Source organism: Schistocerca gregaria, chromosome 1, assembly GCF_023897955.1.
Source record: "Schistocerca gregaria isolate iqSchGreg1 chromosome 1, iqSchGreg1.2, whole genome shotgun sequence".
Taxonomy (NCBI): Eukaryota; Metazoa; Arthropoda; class Insecta; order Orthoptera; family Acrididae; genus Schistocerca; species Schistocerca gregaria.
Window position 1 is genome coordinate 218,791,959 of NC_064920.1, and position 17,034 is coordinate 218,808,992.

Below are 17,034 nucleotides of genomic sequence, written 5' to 3' on the forward strand. Positions count from 1 at the left end.
AGAGATACTGAGTTGTAGATAAGCACAAAAAAATTGCAGACAAGTAAGGTTTTGATGAACACATGACCACTGTCTCTGGCATTATTTGACAGTCTTTTTGTTGTGCCTGTCTGCGACTCATTATCTCCACTTTATGGTGAATAGCAATCTAAACTTCTCGTAATACTTTCTTGTTAGATGTAAGTTTAGTGTATATTTTGTATTGTGGCTATGAACACAGCTGTCTGTCCTCCCCACCTTTTTTTCTTTTTTTCCTCTCCCCATAATTAGCATTTTCTGTCTTTTACGTGAATATCTGATAAGTAAGTGCAGTGACAATTTGTAGCTAAGTTTTGAACATATCTTTACAGAGCCTGTGTACTACTTTTAATTATTATACTCCTGGAAATTTTTTATAGTTTGAAAAGTGTGATGAAACCTTAAAGGATTTCATCAGCACAATTTCGTGAAAACAGGAGAACCCAGACATTGGCTTCTGAATGTACTTAACACATTAAATAAGTGTGAATTAGTTGCATTTTTAAGAAAGATGAGTTTATTTCATTTTTCAAATAATTTACAGGTTCACAACAGTATTCCAGATTTCAATTTATTATGGACAGGTGTGCATCCAAAACCACATGTTCTGAAAGATTTGACAGCGTATCAACGAGTTAATCATTTCCCAAGGTAAAAGTGGATTTTCATGAGTATCTGTTGATGAGCATAGAAAATTTTGTATGTTTGCTTCTTAACTTTTGTAATGTTACCTGTAGTGAAGTCTCTTACATTTCACATCTTTATAGTATTTAATTCTGTGATTAATCTATAATGCAAATGGATAGATAAAAAAACCTTCTCACCAAGAGGCGGAAGAAGAACACATATGGAAAGATAATGAAATTTGCAGGCTTTTGGAGCCAGTGGCTGCTCCTCCCAGCAGAATGAGAAAGAAGAGGGGTGAAGGATAAGGACGTGGGAGGTCTAGGAAATGTGGAAAATTGGGAAAAGTCACCCGGAACCACGGGTCAGGGGAAACCTATCTGATGAGATGAGAAGGGAAGACTGATAGTTGGGGACTGCACCGGACGACATATGAAAACATGAGTGCTTAAAGGTGGAAGATAGAGTAATATGCAAGACAGAGATTAGTGAGAAAACATCACACATGAGTTAATAAGAGCAGAAAGCTAAGTGCATTGTATGTGGTGAAATGGGGAATGGGGAAAAATACACAGGTCAGAAAATGAGATACAGGAAACTTACAGGATGTGAAGAAAGTAATAGTTAACAATTAATTAAGGCTAGTTGGGTGGCCAGAACTGAGGACGTGTTGTAGTGCCAGTTTTCATTTGTGGAGTTAGGAGAATCTGGTGTCTGCAGGAAGAATCCAGATGACACCTGTGGTGAAACAGGCACTGAGGTCGTGACTGCCATATTGTAGAGCATGTTCTGTAACAGGATACTTTGTGTTGCCAGGATACACCCTCTGCCTGTGCCCATTCACCCTGTGATAACTGGGTAGTAGTGCTGCCAATGTGAAAAACCAAACAGTGTTTACATTATAGCTGGTACATGACATATGTTGTTTCACAGATGGCTCTCCATTTGATAGTACACTCCTGGAAATGGAAAAAAGAACACATTGACACCGGTGTGTCAGACCCACCATACTTGCTCCAGACACTGGGAGAGGGCTGTACAAGCAATGATCACACGCACGGCACAGCGGACACACCAGGAACTGCGGTGTTGGCCGTCGAATGGCGCTAGCTGCGCAGCATTTGTGCACCGCCGCCGTAAGTGTCAGCCAGTTTGCCGTGGCATACGGAGCTCCATCGCAGTCTTTAACACTGGTAGCATGCCGCGACAGCGTGGACGTGAACCGTATGTGCAGTTGACGGACTTTGAGCGAGTGCGTATAGTGGGCATACGGGAGGCCGGGTGGACGTACCGCCGAATTGCTCAACACGTGGGGCGTGAGGTGTCCACAGTACAGCGATGTTGTCGCCAGTGGTCGGCGGAAGGTGCACGTTCCCGTCGACCTGGGACCGGACCGCAGCGGCGCACGGATGCACACCAAGACCGTAGGATTCTACACAGTGCCGTAGGGGACCGCACCGCCACTTCCCAGCAAATTAGGGACACTGTTGCTCCTGGGGTATCGGCGAGGACCATTCGCAACCGTCTCCATGAAGCTGGGCTACGGTCCCGCACACCGTTAGGCCGTCTTCCGCTCGTGCCCCAACATCGTGCAGCCCGCCTCCAGTGGTGTCGCGACAGGCGTAAATGGAGGGACGAATGGAGACGTGTCGTCTTCAGCGATGAGAGTCGCTTCTGCCTTGGTGCCAATGATGGTCGTATGCGTGTTTTGCGCCGTGCAGGTTATAACATCCCAGCTCCTCCACCAAATTATAACATTTCAGCTCCTCCACCAAATTATAACATTTCAGCTCCTCAACACCAAATTATAACATTTCAGCTCCTCAACACCAAATTATAACATTTCAGCTCCTCAACACCAAATTATAACATTTCAGCTCCTCAACACCAAATTATAACATTTCAGCTCCTCAACACCAAATTAAAACGTTCCACTTCAATTTGTTTGCACTTATAGCGATCCCAGCTTCCTCAACCAAATTAAAACGTTGCATTAGGAGGTGTCTGCTTCGTGCAAAAGGTCTTGAGTTCATATTGACGACAACAAGTAATTCTTCATTACAGACGTTTATTTACAAACAGAACTGACAGACTTCACAGACTCAACAACTGACTCTCCGAGCTAACCGCACTGCATATCCGAACTGGCAACTGACAACTCCTAGGTGTATTAATATCTTTCCAAACAATGAGAGTCTTTGACAATGTTTTGTTTACAATACGATAGCAATTCACGACTTAAAACTAAATTAGACATTACAGAATTTTAGTACAGATTAAAGTAAGTAAAAGGATCAGTACATATAAATTCTTACAAGCATAATTTCCAAATAGATTTTATAACATTTTTCTACCAGCTTCTGGATAACCTTCACCAGATTTGTACCAATGTTTCCAGAAATATCTTGACATTTGATTCTGGATATTTCTTGAGTGATTTAGAACAACTATTTATATGTAAAATGATTTAAATCGTGTTTCAAAACATAAATAAATCTTTTTAGCAATATTTCTTGATACAAATCGTCTTTCGAAATTAGGTCATGAAACAGCCTTCACAAGTTCTCGCATTTTCGCGATCATAATACAGAACTTCTCCATAGAAAGCCCCAGAAGCGTGCATTAAACGTTCATTCACAGACCCTCTCTTTAGCCGGTGAGTTTTTAAAAGTATCTTGTCCATATTGTACGAAATAATCCAGCTCAAAACTGATAATTTATACAATTAATCAGATCTACAGCAAACAGTGAGTCCCTCTTTTACAAAATGAAACACAACCACAAAATTGAATGAAAATAGGTTACCAACACTAATATATATTTACATTAATTCTATTTTTGTTCTTTCTGTGCAAAATGTCCTAATATTGACACAGTACAATATTTAAACATCACCAAAGTTTCCCTTTACATTTTGCATATCTGTATCGACATCCCCTAAAAGTCTACAGTATCGAATACTTCAATATGTCCCAATATGTCCTGTAATGTTACAAGGTGAGCGCCACAATCAGGACTGCATACGACCGAGGCACACAGGGCCAACACCCGGCATCATGGTGTGGGGAACGATCTCCTACACTGGCTGTACACCTCTGGTGATCGTCGAGGGGACACTGAATAGTGCACGGTACATCCAAACCATCATCGAACCCATCGTTCTACCATTCCTAGACCGGCAAGGGAACTTGCTGTTCCAACAGGACAATGCACGTCCGCATGTATCCCGTGCCACCCAACGTGCTCTAGAAGGTGTAAGTCAACTACCCTGGCCAGCAAGATCTCCGGATCTGTCCCCCATTGAGCATGTTTGGGACTGGGTGAAGCGTCGTCTCACGCAGTCTGCACGTCCAGCACGAACGCTGGTCCAACTGAGGCGCCAGGTGGAAGTGGCATGGCAAGCCGTTCCACAGGACTACATCCAGCATCTCTACGATCGTCTCCATGGGAGAATAGCAGCCTGCATTGCTGCGAAAGGTGGATATACACTGTACTAGTGCCGACATTGTGCATGCTCTGTCGCCTGTGTCTATGTGCCTGTGGTTCTGTCAGTGTCATCATGTGATGTATCTGACCCCAGGAATGTGTCAATAAAGTTTCCCCTTCCTGGGACAATGAATTCACGGTGTTCTTATTTCAATTTCCAGGAGTGTGTCTGTTTTGTCAGTTATAGAGCTGGTACAGGTGGTGATAGGACGGTGTAGGGCAAGACTTACAGTGGGGTCAGTCATGGAGGCAGGAGCCACAGGGTGCAGAAGCAGCAGAAGGTTTGTCAAGGATATTGTGGAGATTGGGAGGGTGGCAATAGGCAATTCTAGGTGCGGTGGGCAAAATGGAGTCTGCATTTGAGGCAAACATATTTGTTCAGATGCAAACGCTGTATGATAGCGAATGTTTGAGATGAGAAGGATGTCAGCTGTCAAAGTGTTGGTGGTGTTGATTGTTAGTGGTTTATATGTGAACTGTGTAGCTGACCGTGAAGTGTTTAAGGGAGGCTTGGGCTGTGTGGTGGTTTTTATAATTCACCTCATGCACAAAACGTGTAAATAAGTTGCCATCTGAACACAGTGAATGTTGCTTACTGAATATTCGAGTGCCGTTTATTAATAAGGGCGCAGCCAGTCTATGCCCTGTATCTGTGTGTCTTCTTCCTCCATCTTGGCTCATACTTTGCCTCCTTAAAGGCTGCAGATCAAACTGCTGAAATTTAACTTCTCATTCTCACTCAATCCACCACATAAGTAAGAAGTGAGATTCAATTCACCTTCTTTTATTATCTTCAAAATTACAACTCAGTACGTGATAAGTTAGAACAGCTACCAGCCCATATACTGCCTTTGTACTGTGTACATAACAGATTTGATATGGAACTTGATAATTAACAATTACAATATATTTATTATCATTGACAGTTCACATTCTTGGGTTTCATGGAGCTCTTTCTTTCGCACCATCTGCTCCATGGAACTCCTATCTCTGCCTCAGCAGGTAGGGTCATCTGACTGCTACTCACTTCCATACAGTCATTGGATCACTAGCTCTGGTATGAGCATCTATGATTGAAAACACCTCCCAACAGTGGGGTGTTCTCCATTTATCAACTATTGCCACAGCATCTTTTCTCTGACAAATGTATTTAAGGACATGTTAACTCTCATTCAAGGAATACAATGAATCACTACAACCCTCATTGAAGATGAGATTAACATTAAAGAAAGTGCATGGGTTTCAGGATAGGATCATGTGAAATATAATTGATGAGTGAACTCTCCCCATTTCCTACACCTCACCAGTCTTTATCCTTCACCATTATTCCTTCCTCTTCAGTGCTTCTGCCAGAAGGAGCCACTGGTTTCAAAAGTGTAAAAGTGTGGAGATTTCAGTATCTTTATATGTGCATTCTCCTGCCACTGCTTGGTAAGTGGGCTTTGATTTTACCTGTTGCATTACATTGCATTTTCAAAGATTGATTATTTTCAGTGTTTAACATATTGACTGCCACGTGAGTTAAGTATAACTCGCAGGAAGTGTTCTCTTTGGGCCATGTGAAGTAAATACAACTCACGGACATTTTTCCGTTTAAAGCTCCATGGTGCAGTTGTAACTCGCAGAAGCCTGCTGTGACTGTGTGTTATAGTAGGATATGGCCCCAGTAACAAATCATGTTTGTGGCCTACAGTTTTCAAGAGCTCAAGAGTAGTTACTGACATTTGAATTCATGAGTTACATATAACTCACATGGCTCAGTTATATTAGGCTTTTCTTCTTATTATTATTTATTTATTATTTAGTTTGACATATTAATTACACTGTAGATTTCAAATCACATAAATTATTCAACTCTAATTGCAACAACAATGAAACTGAAAAATTTGGGTCATTCCACTTTCTTTCTCAAACACCTGTATGCACTGTGCTTTATAAAAAAACACTGCTCAAAAATGAGTCGCAATTCTTACATTTCCATACAGTTTGTTTACATTTTTTTGACAGCTTGCTCTTGTCCAAATTCACTCTTCATTTTTTCGTAGCACACTGTACACCTATGTCTGGCTGCTCCCATGTTCACAAGTGCACAATCTACGGGTAAAGCTGTGGCTTTGGTGAAAGATGTCTCGGGCTCATCGGCATCTACTGTATGGAGTCACTTCCTCTTTGAATTCTGTGATTGAGATCTCCTAGTTGTTGTTGTATCGGTAAATCACATAAGCGTTTACCAGTGCTGACCCCGTCAACAATTCAATCACAAGCTTCCTGTACCATTTCACACCCCACCTTAGACAATGTGAGTATGACTTCATTTGGTCAGGAAGATCTGTAAAACACTTTGACTGGTTATAGTTAATTATCATTGCTTGTTTTTTCTTTGTGCCCTTCCTGGTTTGAACTTCTTCTTCTTCTTCTTCTTCTTCTTCTTCTTCTCCATGAACAGTACTCAGCATCAGAACATCCCTCTAATCTTTCTATTTCAGTACTACTACACCTGTGGTACTTTCCTTTCCTTTGCTTTGTGTTCACCGTTCTTCAGTTTTGCCTGTACAACATCTCGAGGATTCATTTTTCTGTTTGATCTTAGAGTACCAACTAAATGTGTTGAGTGTTCAAAAAGCTGGTGTGCTAGATTAACACTTGTGTAAAAATTGTCTGTAGATAAGATTCTGCCCTCATTTAGTAATCCACTCATAAGGCTCATAACAGAAGTGGCAAGAGGAACACAAAGATTCACATTCTTCCCACAGTAAACTTTCATATTCCAGGTGTAGCCACCCTTCAGACAAAGTTTGAACAATATAATTCTGAATTGATGGCACTTATTCTTTATATACTGAATGAAACTCAGCCTTCCTCGAAATGTCACAAATGTATTGTCAATGCAAACTTCTTTCTATGGCACAACTGCATGTTGAAATCTCTGCAGTAATTTGTCAATAAGAGGTTGAATTTTGAATAAGCGGATTCCTGGTGGGCACTGGTTGTTGTTGGCAAAATGCCGCATACTTAAAAGCAGTTCAAAACGATTGTGTGACATAGCATTTTTTACATTGTTGTGATAGAGCATATTTGTTGACCAATAAATTGGAATCCTTGGTTTTACATTTAATGACATCAATTACAAAAATCCTAAAAGTTGTTCCATTTCAGTTTTGCTGACGTCAGTCCAGTTTTTCAGTCGTGAATTAAGAGTTACAGAATGACTTTCTACGACTTGTTTTGCGTACAAATTAGTTTGTTGAGTCACATATTCTAAAATTTCATCAGTTACCAAATATTTGAAGAAATTGTATGGTGTCTTGCCTTTGAGAGTTAGTGCAACAGAGGCATTTCCACCAGAACTGGAATGAATGAATAAATGTAAAGATTTTCGTATTTTTACCCGTAACTGGCCTCCAGACAATATCATTAGAATTTGTTCTAAGAGTGTTGTCTTCATCTTCAGAACTTTCTGATGTTACACGTACTTCAACAGAACCTGAATCAACTGCAATAGTTATAGCATTAACATGGTTAGAGGTGCTTTGTTGCCTGGTTTTTACTGCTGTGAAGTCTGGTTCTTTGACTGAATGTGGACATAAAACTCTTCTTCCTACATTCAATGGTGTGATTCTATCATCAGAACTTCCGGTTGCACTTCCGGTCTCCTCTGGTAAAAATTTGTCTGAGCTGTCACCAAATTCACAGAATCTTCATCATTTATGTCCATAACTTCATCAAAAAGCTGCTGTGCATGTATTTGTTCATCTTCATAACTTCTACGAGACATTTTCTTCTGCCACAAATCACTTTGTTATTGAGAAAACAACACTGAATAGAGGCTGTAGCAACAATGCAGGAAAGCAATAATGGAACTGTACACAGATAATGCTGTGGAATGAAAAACTGAAAGGAGTACAAACCTAAAATTATTAGCGATGTAGCAAATGACATACGTGGTACCTTTACTCTGGGGCCATGTGAATCATATGTAACTCTCACAAAAAATTAAAAAAAGGGTACTAAAATGCCAAGTTTTCGCTTTATTTGCACTTAACAAGTTTACTTGGAGCAAACTAAGACAGGATATTGAAAAAACGTAAATGGCCCCAAGGGGTTGGTAACCCAACTATATCATGGCAGTCATTGTGTCAAAGTATGATGTTTTTTACAAAACAATCATTTAAAAGTCCTACAATCTTTTTCATATAAATAAATATCTCACTCTCTTGGTTGATAAGTACAGTAACTGCAACGAATTAAAATTTTCTAGACATTGCCAGAAAAATTTCTTAGACCTTTTCACATGATATTCCTAAAATTTTATGTTATTTTTAAAAAAGCCAAGGGCATATCCAGCAAGGACAGCTGAACCCGTACCCTGTCTCCCCAGACTGACAAACGTATCAGTTAAATATCAGGTTGAAGAACGTCAGAAAATGGGATGGATATTGACTAGCGTTAAGTGTACCAAGAGCCCTTTGTCATGATATCTCAAAACTATACCATCATTCATCACGAAATGAGCTCGACCCTCCCCTCCTACCCCTTCCCTTTCCCCTACTTATGTCAGAATCCTTGTACACTCTTGAAATAATTACCTGCTGTTCATTTTGGATATTAACTGCTGGTTGAATACTGCAACACAACAATGTCAAAGCACAATATTTAGTGTGCAAATGCTTAGTGGCAACACCCAGTGAGCAACACGTTCTGCAGGAACACTATTAAATTAGTATATCCAGTGAGCTGCCGAGTCCGTAGTTACCAAGTAGAGGACATATTACCATCATTTTTTTGATGTCCTCTGTAGTTATTACCACCACCCAATTGTGTGTGTGTGTGTGTGTGTGTGTGTGTGTGTGTGTGTGTGTGTGTGTGTGGTGTGTGTGTGGTGTGTGTGTGTGTGTGTGTGTGTGTGTGTGTGTGTGTGTGTGTGTGTGTGTGTGTGTGTGTAGAACATAGTGCACTCAGTAACTGTAAACATTTTAAATACTTTTAAACAGTTCCTTGAAAGCACACACACATTCTAAATGAATGAGAGCAAATTTTCTCTCTTATAGGTCTTTTGAACTGACACGTAAGGATCGGTTGTGCAAGAATGTAGAGAAGATGCAGATGCTGAAGGGGGCAAAACATTTTGATTTTATCCCACAGACCTTTGTGATGCCAGCAGAATATCGCGAGTTATGTTCAAGTCACCACCGAAACAAAGGTCCATGGATAGTAAAGCCAGTTGCCTCATCACGTGGCCGTGGTATCTACATCGTTAATAGTGTGAGCATTACTCTCTCGACACTTCATGTATATTTTTTGTTGAGTAACATTAACAAGTGCTAACATCTGAACAGCTGAGTCTATTTCAAACACTAGATATTGAAGACAATGCCTCTATTTACTTGTGCCTTACTCAAGTCAAAGAAATTAACCCTCTTACTAATGTAATTCCTGAAATTAATCTTCTGATTTCAGCCAGAACAGGTGCCTTTAGAAGAAACAGTAGTCGTTGCAAAATACATTGACAATCCTTTGCTGGTTGATGGACACAAATGTGATTTGCGACTGTACGTTGTTGTTACATCGTATGATCCCTTACTTGTCTATTTATATGAAGAGGGTCTGGTACGCTTTGCTACTGTGAAATATGACTCAGGTGGCAAACACCTATGGAATCCATGCATGCACCTCTGCAACTACAGTATCAACAAATATCACTCTGATTATGTTAAGTAAGTGCTACTTCTAATCATCTAATATTTACCATACCTAAGTATGTCTGTTTTTGTGTTGCTAGTTCTGAAAGTGTGCTAGTGTTACTTTTATATGCCTAAATGAGTGATCCAGTTAGTAAGAAGAGTGGCTTTCAAATGTAATTTGTTTGATGGCTTAAGAACAGGTCAGTGATAGAAAAAATTGTCAATTCCAAAATACAGGAAATGTTCCTGAGTGATAGATGGTAAGGAATAAATTTTTATCTCAGCATTAGTCAGTGTCACATGTGTAAATTTTTCATACAGTATTGTAGATTTAATTGAAGAAATTATTTTGTTGTTATAGAAATTCTTGAGTTGCCTTTCAACATGTTGAATGCTGGATTAATTTTGTCCAGTTTTCATCACAAAACTGATGTGCTCTGTTCGTTCCTTTTTGCTTCACACTATTTATGTATGCTGGAATTTCTGTAGTACAGTTCTGAACTCATTATATTCCAGCTTGCTATTGTGCTTTCCAAGTTTTCTATTGCATTATAATCTGTCTCTTACTTGTTACCTGAGAGCTGTCGGTGTAAGATGGCGAATAAAGTTTGTATGACATGGTGCTGGGGCCAATAGTTACTTCATTTATTAGGTCCCTTTACATTAGTTGCATTGCAGTAGCTGGTTATATGAAGCCTCTTGGACAAAATTTTCCTGTGAGAGATCAGAACATTGTCACTGTCTCCTGTCTGAAGACTGTTTTAGTGTAGCTCACCATGTTACTTTATCCTGCATGAGCACCTCCATCTGTGAATATTCGTTTGAATGTAGACCCTATTAATAAACTGACAATTGATTCATGCTTCAGGATGTATCTATCAACTGATAATATTTTAGTAATTTTGAGCCATAAAACTGTGTTTTCCCTCTTTGATTCAGCAGCTCTTCATTACTTATTCTCTCTGTTGTACTTAACTTCAGCTTTCTTCTGTAGTGTCACATATCTTGTCTAAAATGCTCATTGACCACATTTCACTTCCATACAAGGCTGTACTCCATATACCTTTAGAAGAGACTTCCTAACACTGAAATTGATATTAGATGTTAAATTCCTTGTTTTTCAGAAATGCTTGTCTTGCTACTGCAAGTTTGCTTTGTATGTCATGTCTCCTCAGCGATCTTCAGTAATGTATCTGGCCAAATAACAAAATGTATCTAGTATATTACTTTTAGTGGGTCACTCTGCAGCTCATGGTCTTGTGGTTAGCATTACTACCTTTAGATTGTGGGATTTTAATCTTGATTCCTGGTCATATCAGGGAATTTCTTTGCTCAGAGATTGGGTGTTCATGTTCTCATCATTTCATCTGGTACTCATTGACACAGAAGTTGCCAAAGTGGCATCAAATTGAAAGATGTGAAGTACACTGTCAAACAACGCCATACAGGGTCTCCCGGCCAATAATGCCATGTGATCATTTCATTTCTTTTAGTGCATCATTTATTAATATAATTCCCTCAGTGTTGCATCATTTAATTTAAATACATTCCTTCTGTGTACCATTGATTTACTTTTGTTGATATTCCTCTTTATAACATGTAGTGAAGACTATCCATTCTGTTAACCTGCTCTTCAAAGTCCTTTGCCAAATTTGACAGAATTACAATGTCATCGGCAAGCCTTAAAGCTTATATTTCTTCTCCCATAACTTTGGGGTAATTCCCTTTCCAAAGTTCTTGATTTCTTTTGCTGCTAGCCCAATGCACCAACTGAATAACATCAGTAACAGGCTACAACCCTTTTTCACTTCCTTCCCAACAACAGTGTGCCCTTCATGAACAACTCTTTAAGAACATCAGGCTAGTTTCAGTTCAAGTTCTAGATAACTTGTAGCTCTAGTATTTTATTTATCCTCAGCAACTGTAGTTGTATATATTGAAGTGATCAGCAACCAGTTGCATTAAAAGAAATTCTTATCCAGTTCTATGAACCACATGACCACTGCATTTTGCTGTATGCAGCTTACTGTTGACACTCAAAAATAATGCGACAGGTATAACCTTCTGAAGAACACAGTGCCTGAAGTGATTAACAAATTAAATTTCTTTTATGCAACTGATTGCTGATTATTTCACTATACATCCTCTTGGGAAAATATTCCGGAGGTAAAATAGTCCCCCATTCAGATCTCCGGGCGGGGACTACTCAAGAGGACGTCGTTATCAGGAGAAAGAAAACTGGCGTTCTACGGATCGGAGCATGGAATGTCAGATCCCTTAATCGGGCAGGTAGGTTAGAAAATTTAAAAAGGGAAATGGATAGGTTAAAGTTAGATATAGTGGGAATTACTGAAGTTCAGTGGCAGGAGGAACAAGACTTCTGGTCAGGTGAATACAGGGTTATAAATACAAAATCAAATAGGGGTAATGCAGGAGTGGGTTTAATAATGAATAGGAAAATAGGAATGCAGGTAAGCTACTACAAACAGCATAGTGAACGCATTATTGTGGCCAAGATAGACACGAAGCCCATACCTACTACAGTAGTAAAAGTTTATATGCCAACTAGCTCTGCAGATGATGATGAAATTGATGAAATGTATGATGAGATAAAAGAAATTATTCAGGTAGTGAAAGGAGATGAAAATTTAATAGTCATGGGTGACTTGAATTCTTCAGGAAAAGGGAGAGAAGCAAACATAGTAGGTGAATATGGATTGGGGCTAAGAAACGAAAGAGGAAACCGCCTGGTAGAATTTTGCGCAGAGCATAACTTAATCATAGCTAATACTTGGTTTAAGAATCATGAAAGAAGGTTGTATACATGTTACAACCCTGGGGTAAGACAGAGATTTAGGAACCAGGTTTTAAATTGTAAAACATTTCTAGGGGCAGATGTGGACTCCGACCAGAATCTATTGGTTATGAACTGTAGATTAAAACTGAAGAAACTGCAAAAAGGTGAGAATTCTAAGAGATGGGACCTGGATAAACTGAAAGAACCAGAGATTGTACAGAGTTTCAGGGAGAGCATAAGGGAACAATTGACAGGAATGGGGGAAAGAAATACAGTAGAAGTAGTATGGGTAGCTTTGAGGGGTGAAATAGTGAAGGCAGCAGAGGATCAAATAGGTAAAATGATGAGGGCTAGTAGAAACCCTTGGGTAACAGAAGAAATATTGAATTTAATTGATGAAAGGAGAAAATATAAAAATGCAATAAATGAAGCAGGCAAAAAGGAATACAAACGTCTCAAAAATGGAATCGATAGGAAGTGCAAAATGGCTAAGCAGGGATGGCTAGAGGAAAACTACAGGAAAATTAGAGAGACCTTTGGAGAAAGGAGAACCACTTGCATGAATATCAAGAGATTTGATGGAAACCCAGTTCTAAGCAAAGAAGGGAAAGCAGAAAGGTGGAAGGAGTATATAGAGGGCCTATACAAGGGCTATGTACTTGAGGACAATATTATGGAAATGGAAGAGGCTGTAGATGAAGATGAGAGAGAGAGAGAGAGAGAGAGAGAGAGAGAGAGAGAGAGAGAGAGAGAGAGAACACAAACACCAAAGGTGGAGGGTAATGAAAAATTTCAATTTACAGAAGAATGGGACAGCAGGTAGAAAGGACCTGAGATATATAAATAATTCTTGAGAAATTTAAGAACAAGTGAGGCAATACTAACATTAAGACTACCTTAGAAAATATGAGGAGGATAGGTAGATCTACATTTGAAATATTTTTAGGTTTAGAGTAGGCTTATGACAGTGTTGACTTGAATACATCATTTGAAATTCTGTATGCAATTTGTATAAAATATGGGAAGTAAAAGGTTATCTACAACTCATAAACAACATACTTTAGCTATAAGAAACAAAGGCCATGAAAAGGTAGTAGTATTTAAAAAGGGGGTGAGAGGGGGTTGTAGCATATCCCCCTTGGCATTCAATCTGTGTGTGAATGAAACCAAACAAAAATTAGGAAAGGGAGTTAAAGTTCAGGATGAGTAAACAAAAACTTAGAGGTGTGTCAAATTCTTTCAGATGGGAAAGACTTAAAAGATCTGATAATGTCTTGATAAATGCAATGAAATTTACTCATATTAAATCAGGTGATTGGAAAAGTAATAGGTGAGATCTGCTATTTGGTGAGCAATATATCTAATAAAGGGGATATAAAATTCCACATGGCATTAAAGAAATTCATAACTGTTGGGAAGTTATTTTTGGAGTGTAGCTTTGTGTAAAGTCAAAGGTGGGCGATGATCACTGCAGACTGGAAAATAGCTTTTTAAATTTGGTACTGTTGAAGAATTCTGTTGAACAGATATGTATAAGTACTGCTTTGAATTGGGGATAAAATTGTTTCCTGGGAGATTTAGACCATAATAAAGAGGGGGGGGGGTGAATATTAGTCATAGTTGCAGTCATCCTTAGCACCTCATACTTTAATGCAAGCAAAAGGCTAATGAGGTAAACAAATATTGAAAAGAAATATTTGCATCATATATCTGTGTGCGTAGCACTTCATGAATCCTAACTTTGTGGTATGGTGTGGGGCCTCTTTTGGTTACTCATGCTAGTAGTATTTCTACTGAACACTAATGGAATACTGTCAAATCATGTGAGCTGAGAAAATTATATTAGGAAAAATTGCTAAGAGTACATAGTTCCATCACCCATCTGTCGTAGTAGTAAACGAGAATAGAATGATATCCAGTTACAGGTAAAACTAATGTGAAGATCATCAACTAGTTGAATTATTAGGCATGTTAATATGTCATCAGAGAAGAGTTTTGTAAATTATTGGCTAACTTAAGAAGTACAAAGTAGTATTAGTGTGAGGGAGTGTTATTGTTAAAAAATGCATAAAGCAGGATTCTCAGCGGAAAGTTTTTTTAAGGCTGGATTAACTTAAGTCTGCAGATGTCCTGTTATAGTGTGTATTGCTGCCTTGACGGTGGCCTTTGCTCTAGAAGCCTAAAGCTCTCACAGGCTCAACAAGTGTGATACCTTCCATAAGAAAGGCACAGAGATTAAGGCACAAAGAGTAGTAGCAGTAGTAATTTCTGGACTTGTTGAGCTTAAACTGTGATGCTGTCAGTGATAAAAGTGTAGATTATTTATATTCATAAATAACAGATGTATATGCAATAACAGAAAAAAATGGTGGGGCCTTTATTAGTCCCCACCATGTTTTTTCAGTTATTTGTGAATGCTAATCTTAGGATCTACAGTGAGGATTTTGACTTGTTTCACTAATAGATAGACTGATTCACAAAGAAAGCTGATGGGGTGCAGGAGATGGGCATAAGGCTGCCCAACCATAGTGCCAGGCTGTTAGTAGCTACTGCTACCACGAGGCTGGCGCATGCAACAGAAACATTTTGCGATACAGCACTTCAGTCAGGCATAGCAATTTGGCATGGTAGCTCACTGCTCCCATTATTGCCATGAGATGCCACTCCAAAACACCAATGAAATATGGAGCACACATTAGTTGTGCCTCCTGAGAGCATTTGTGGGGTTTGCTGCTATATTGTTTGTTTGTTATGAAGAATTGATGATATTCAGTTACCTAACATTGTTCGCAGAATTCTTCTCCATACTCTGTTGATTGGCCTGTAAACAAAATTGCTGCTATGAAAGACAAGTACAGCAACAATGTACATGCAGTTATTATTGAACAGTACATTAATTATAAACTCCATATTGAACTTAAACATCTTCTTGTCCATGTACCTAGTAATGTTTACTCTCATGGTAAGCTTCAAGGGAATGAATATACAAATTGTCCCATAAAATGGTATAGTTTTCACAAAAATGTATCAGCATTTCTTTCAGAGATATTTAGCAATGTAGTTAGATTTGAACAAAGACTGCAGTTAACAGTATATTAACAGAGAAACTTGGAGGAAACTAGTTAAAGAAAACAGAAATAAAGAGCTCATCTCACAGAAAGTAAATAGTCTTTAACAGAGTCTGTTCACAAAAATAGACATTGGAAAGAAGAAGAATTGTAAGCAAATTATTCTGCAGTGGTCTAAAATTGAAGGTAACAATCAAAATGCATGACATAGACAAGCCTAATGAGGTATAAAATTCTACCACATTTTAAAACTGAGTTGCCATAAGGACTTCTTTGCATTTTAGGAGTGATGACCCTGAAGCTGAGGACGTCGGTCACAAGTGGACACTGTCAGCTTTACTGAGGCATTTACGTGCTGCAGGAACGGACACAGCACTCTTGATGTCAAGAATTGAAGAAGTCATTGTAAAGTCTATTTTAGCTTCAGCACCACCAATTGTAGCAGCTTGCCGCATGTTTGTCCCACACACACACAACTGTTTTGGTGAGTAAACTGTAAAGTTTTTACTTCCTTCTCTTGTCATAATCATTTATGGTAATTCCTGTATTAAAAAAACATTGTATTGAGGAGAACTTATTTTGAAAATTTGCATAAATTTTCTAAATGGTGCTAAAGGGCCGGCTGACTAACTCGCATGTAGTTCCACTGTTATAACAACCTTCATGAGCAAGCAGACTGAAACATTTATTTAGATGTCATGTAGATTAAACAGTGAGGACACTCTGTTTCCAATGCCATACTCCAACTGTGCAAGTCCAGGATTCAAAGTTTCTCTTGTAGCTTGGGCAGTTTGTTGTTGTTAGGTCAGTAGCCTTCAAGTTGTTTCATTCTTGTGGTTGTATTGCAGACATAGATGAGCAGGAGCAAGGTCAAATAATTAAATAATACAGGCTTATAGTTTCCTCCCTATATTTTCTGTAATATAATATTTGTGACTAGAAAATGCACTTACAGATGTAAAGCTTCTGTAGCTCATATCAAGTTGATAGTGACAGCTTCAAGTATCACGGGGATTGATTTTAAGATAGCTGTGGTGATGTGGTGATGGGATCTGAATCAAGCACTTAATATATTTTCACAATATAGGTGATGCTTCATTGGTCACTTTAACAATAAGAGAATTTATTTCTATATTATGTGACTCAATAGTAAAGACAATTCACACAGTGTCTTGAGAAATGGGGTTCATGTATCTTCCTGGCCACATTAAACCACATATGATTTCCACAAAGAGCTCTATTAGCCAATGGCGCACACACACACACACACACACACACACACACACACACACACACACACACACACAGTCTCTGAATTGTCAGCAGTAATCTGCTGGATTGTGTGGTGGCGATAATGAGG

The 17,034-nt window shown here is 38.9% G+C and overlaps 1 protein-coding gene across 7 annotated transcripts in view; it reads left to right on the forward strand.

The window, feature by feature from the left end:
- Positions 1–17,034, forward strand: part of LOC126337435 (tubulin polyglutamylase TTLL5) — a 268,881-nt gene that overhangs the window by 186,058 nt on the left and 65,789 nt on the right. For all 7 annotated transcript variants that reach the window (XM_050001468.1, XM_050001470.1, XM_050001472.1 and 4 more), the window contains 4 exons: positions 563–669; positions 9,177–9,390; positions 9,586–9,842; positions 15,959–16,158. In XM_050001468.1, the coding sequence (XP_049857425.1) occupies positions 563–669; positions 9,177–9,390; positions 9,586–9,842; positions 15,959–16,158 (778 nt within the window). The remainder of the gene's footprint in view (positions 1–562; positions 670–9,176; positions 9,391–9,585; positions 9,843–15,958; positions 16,159–17,034) is intronic.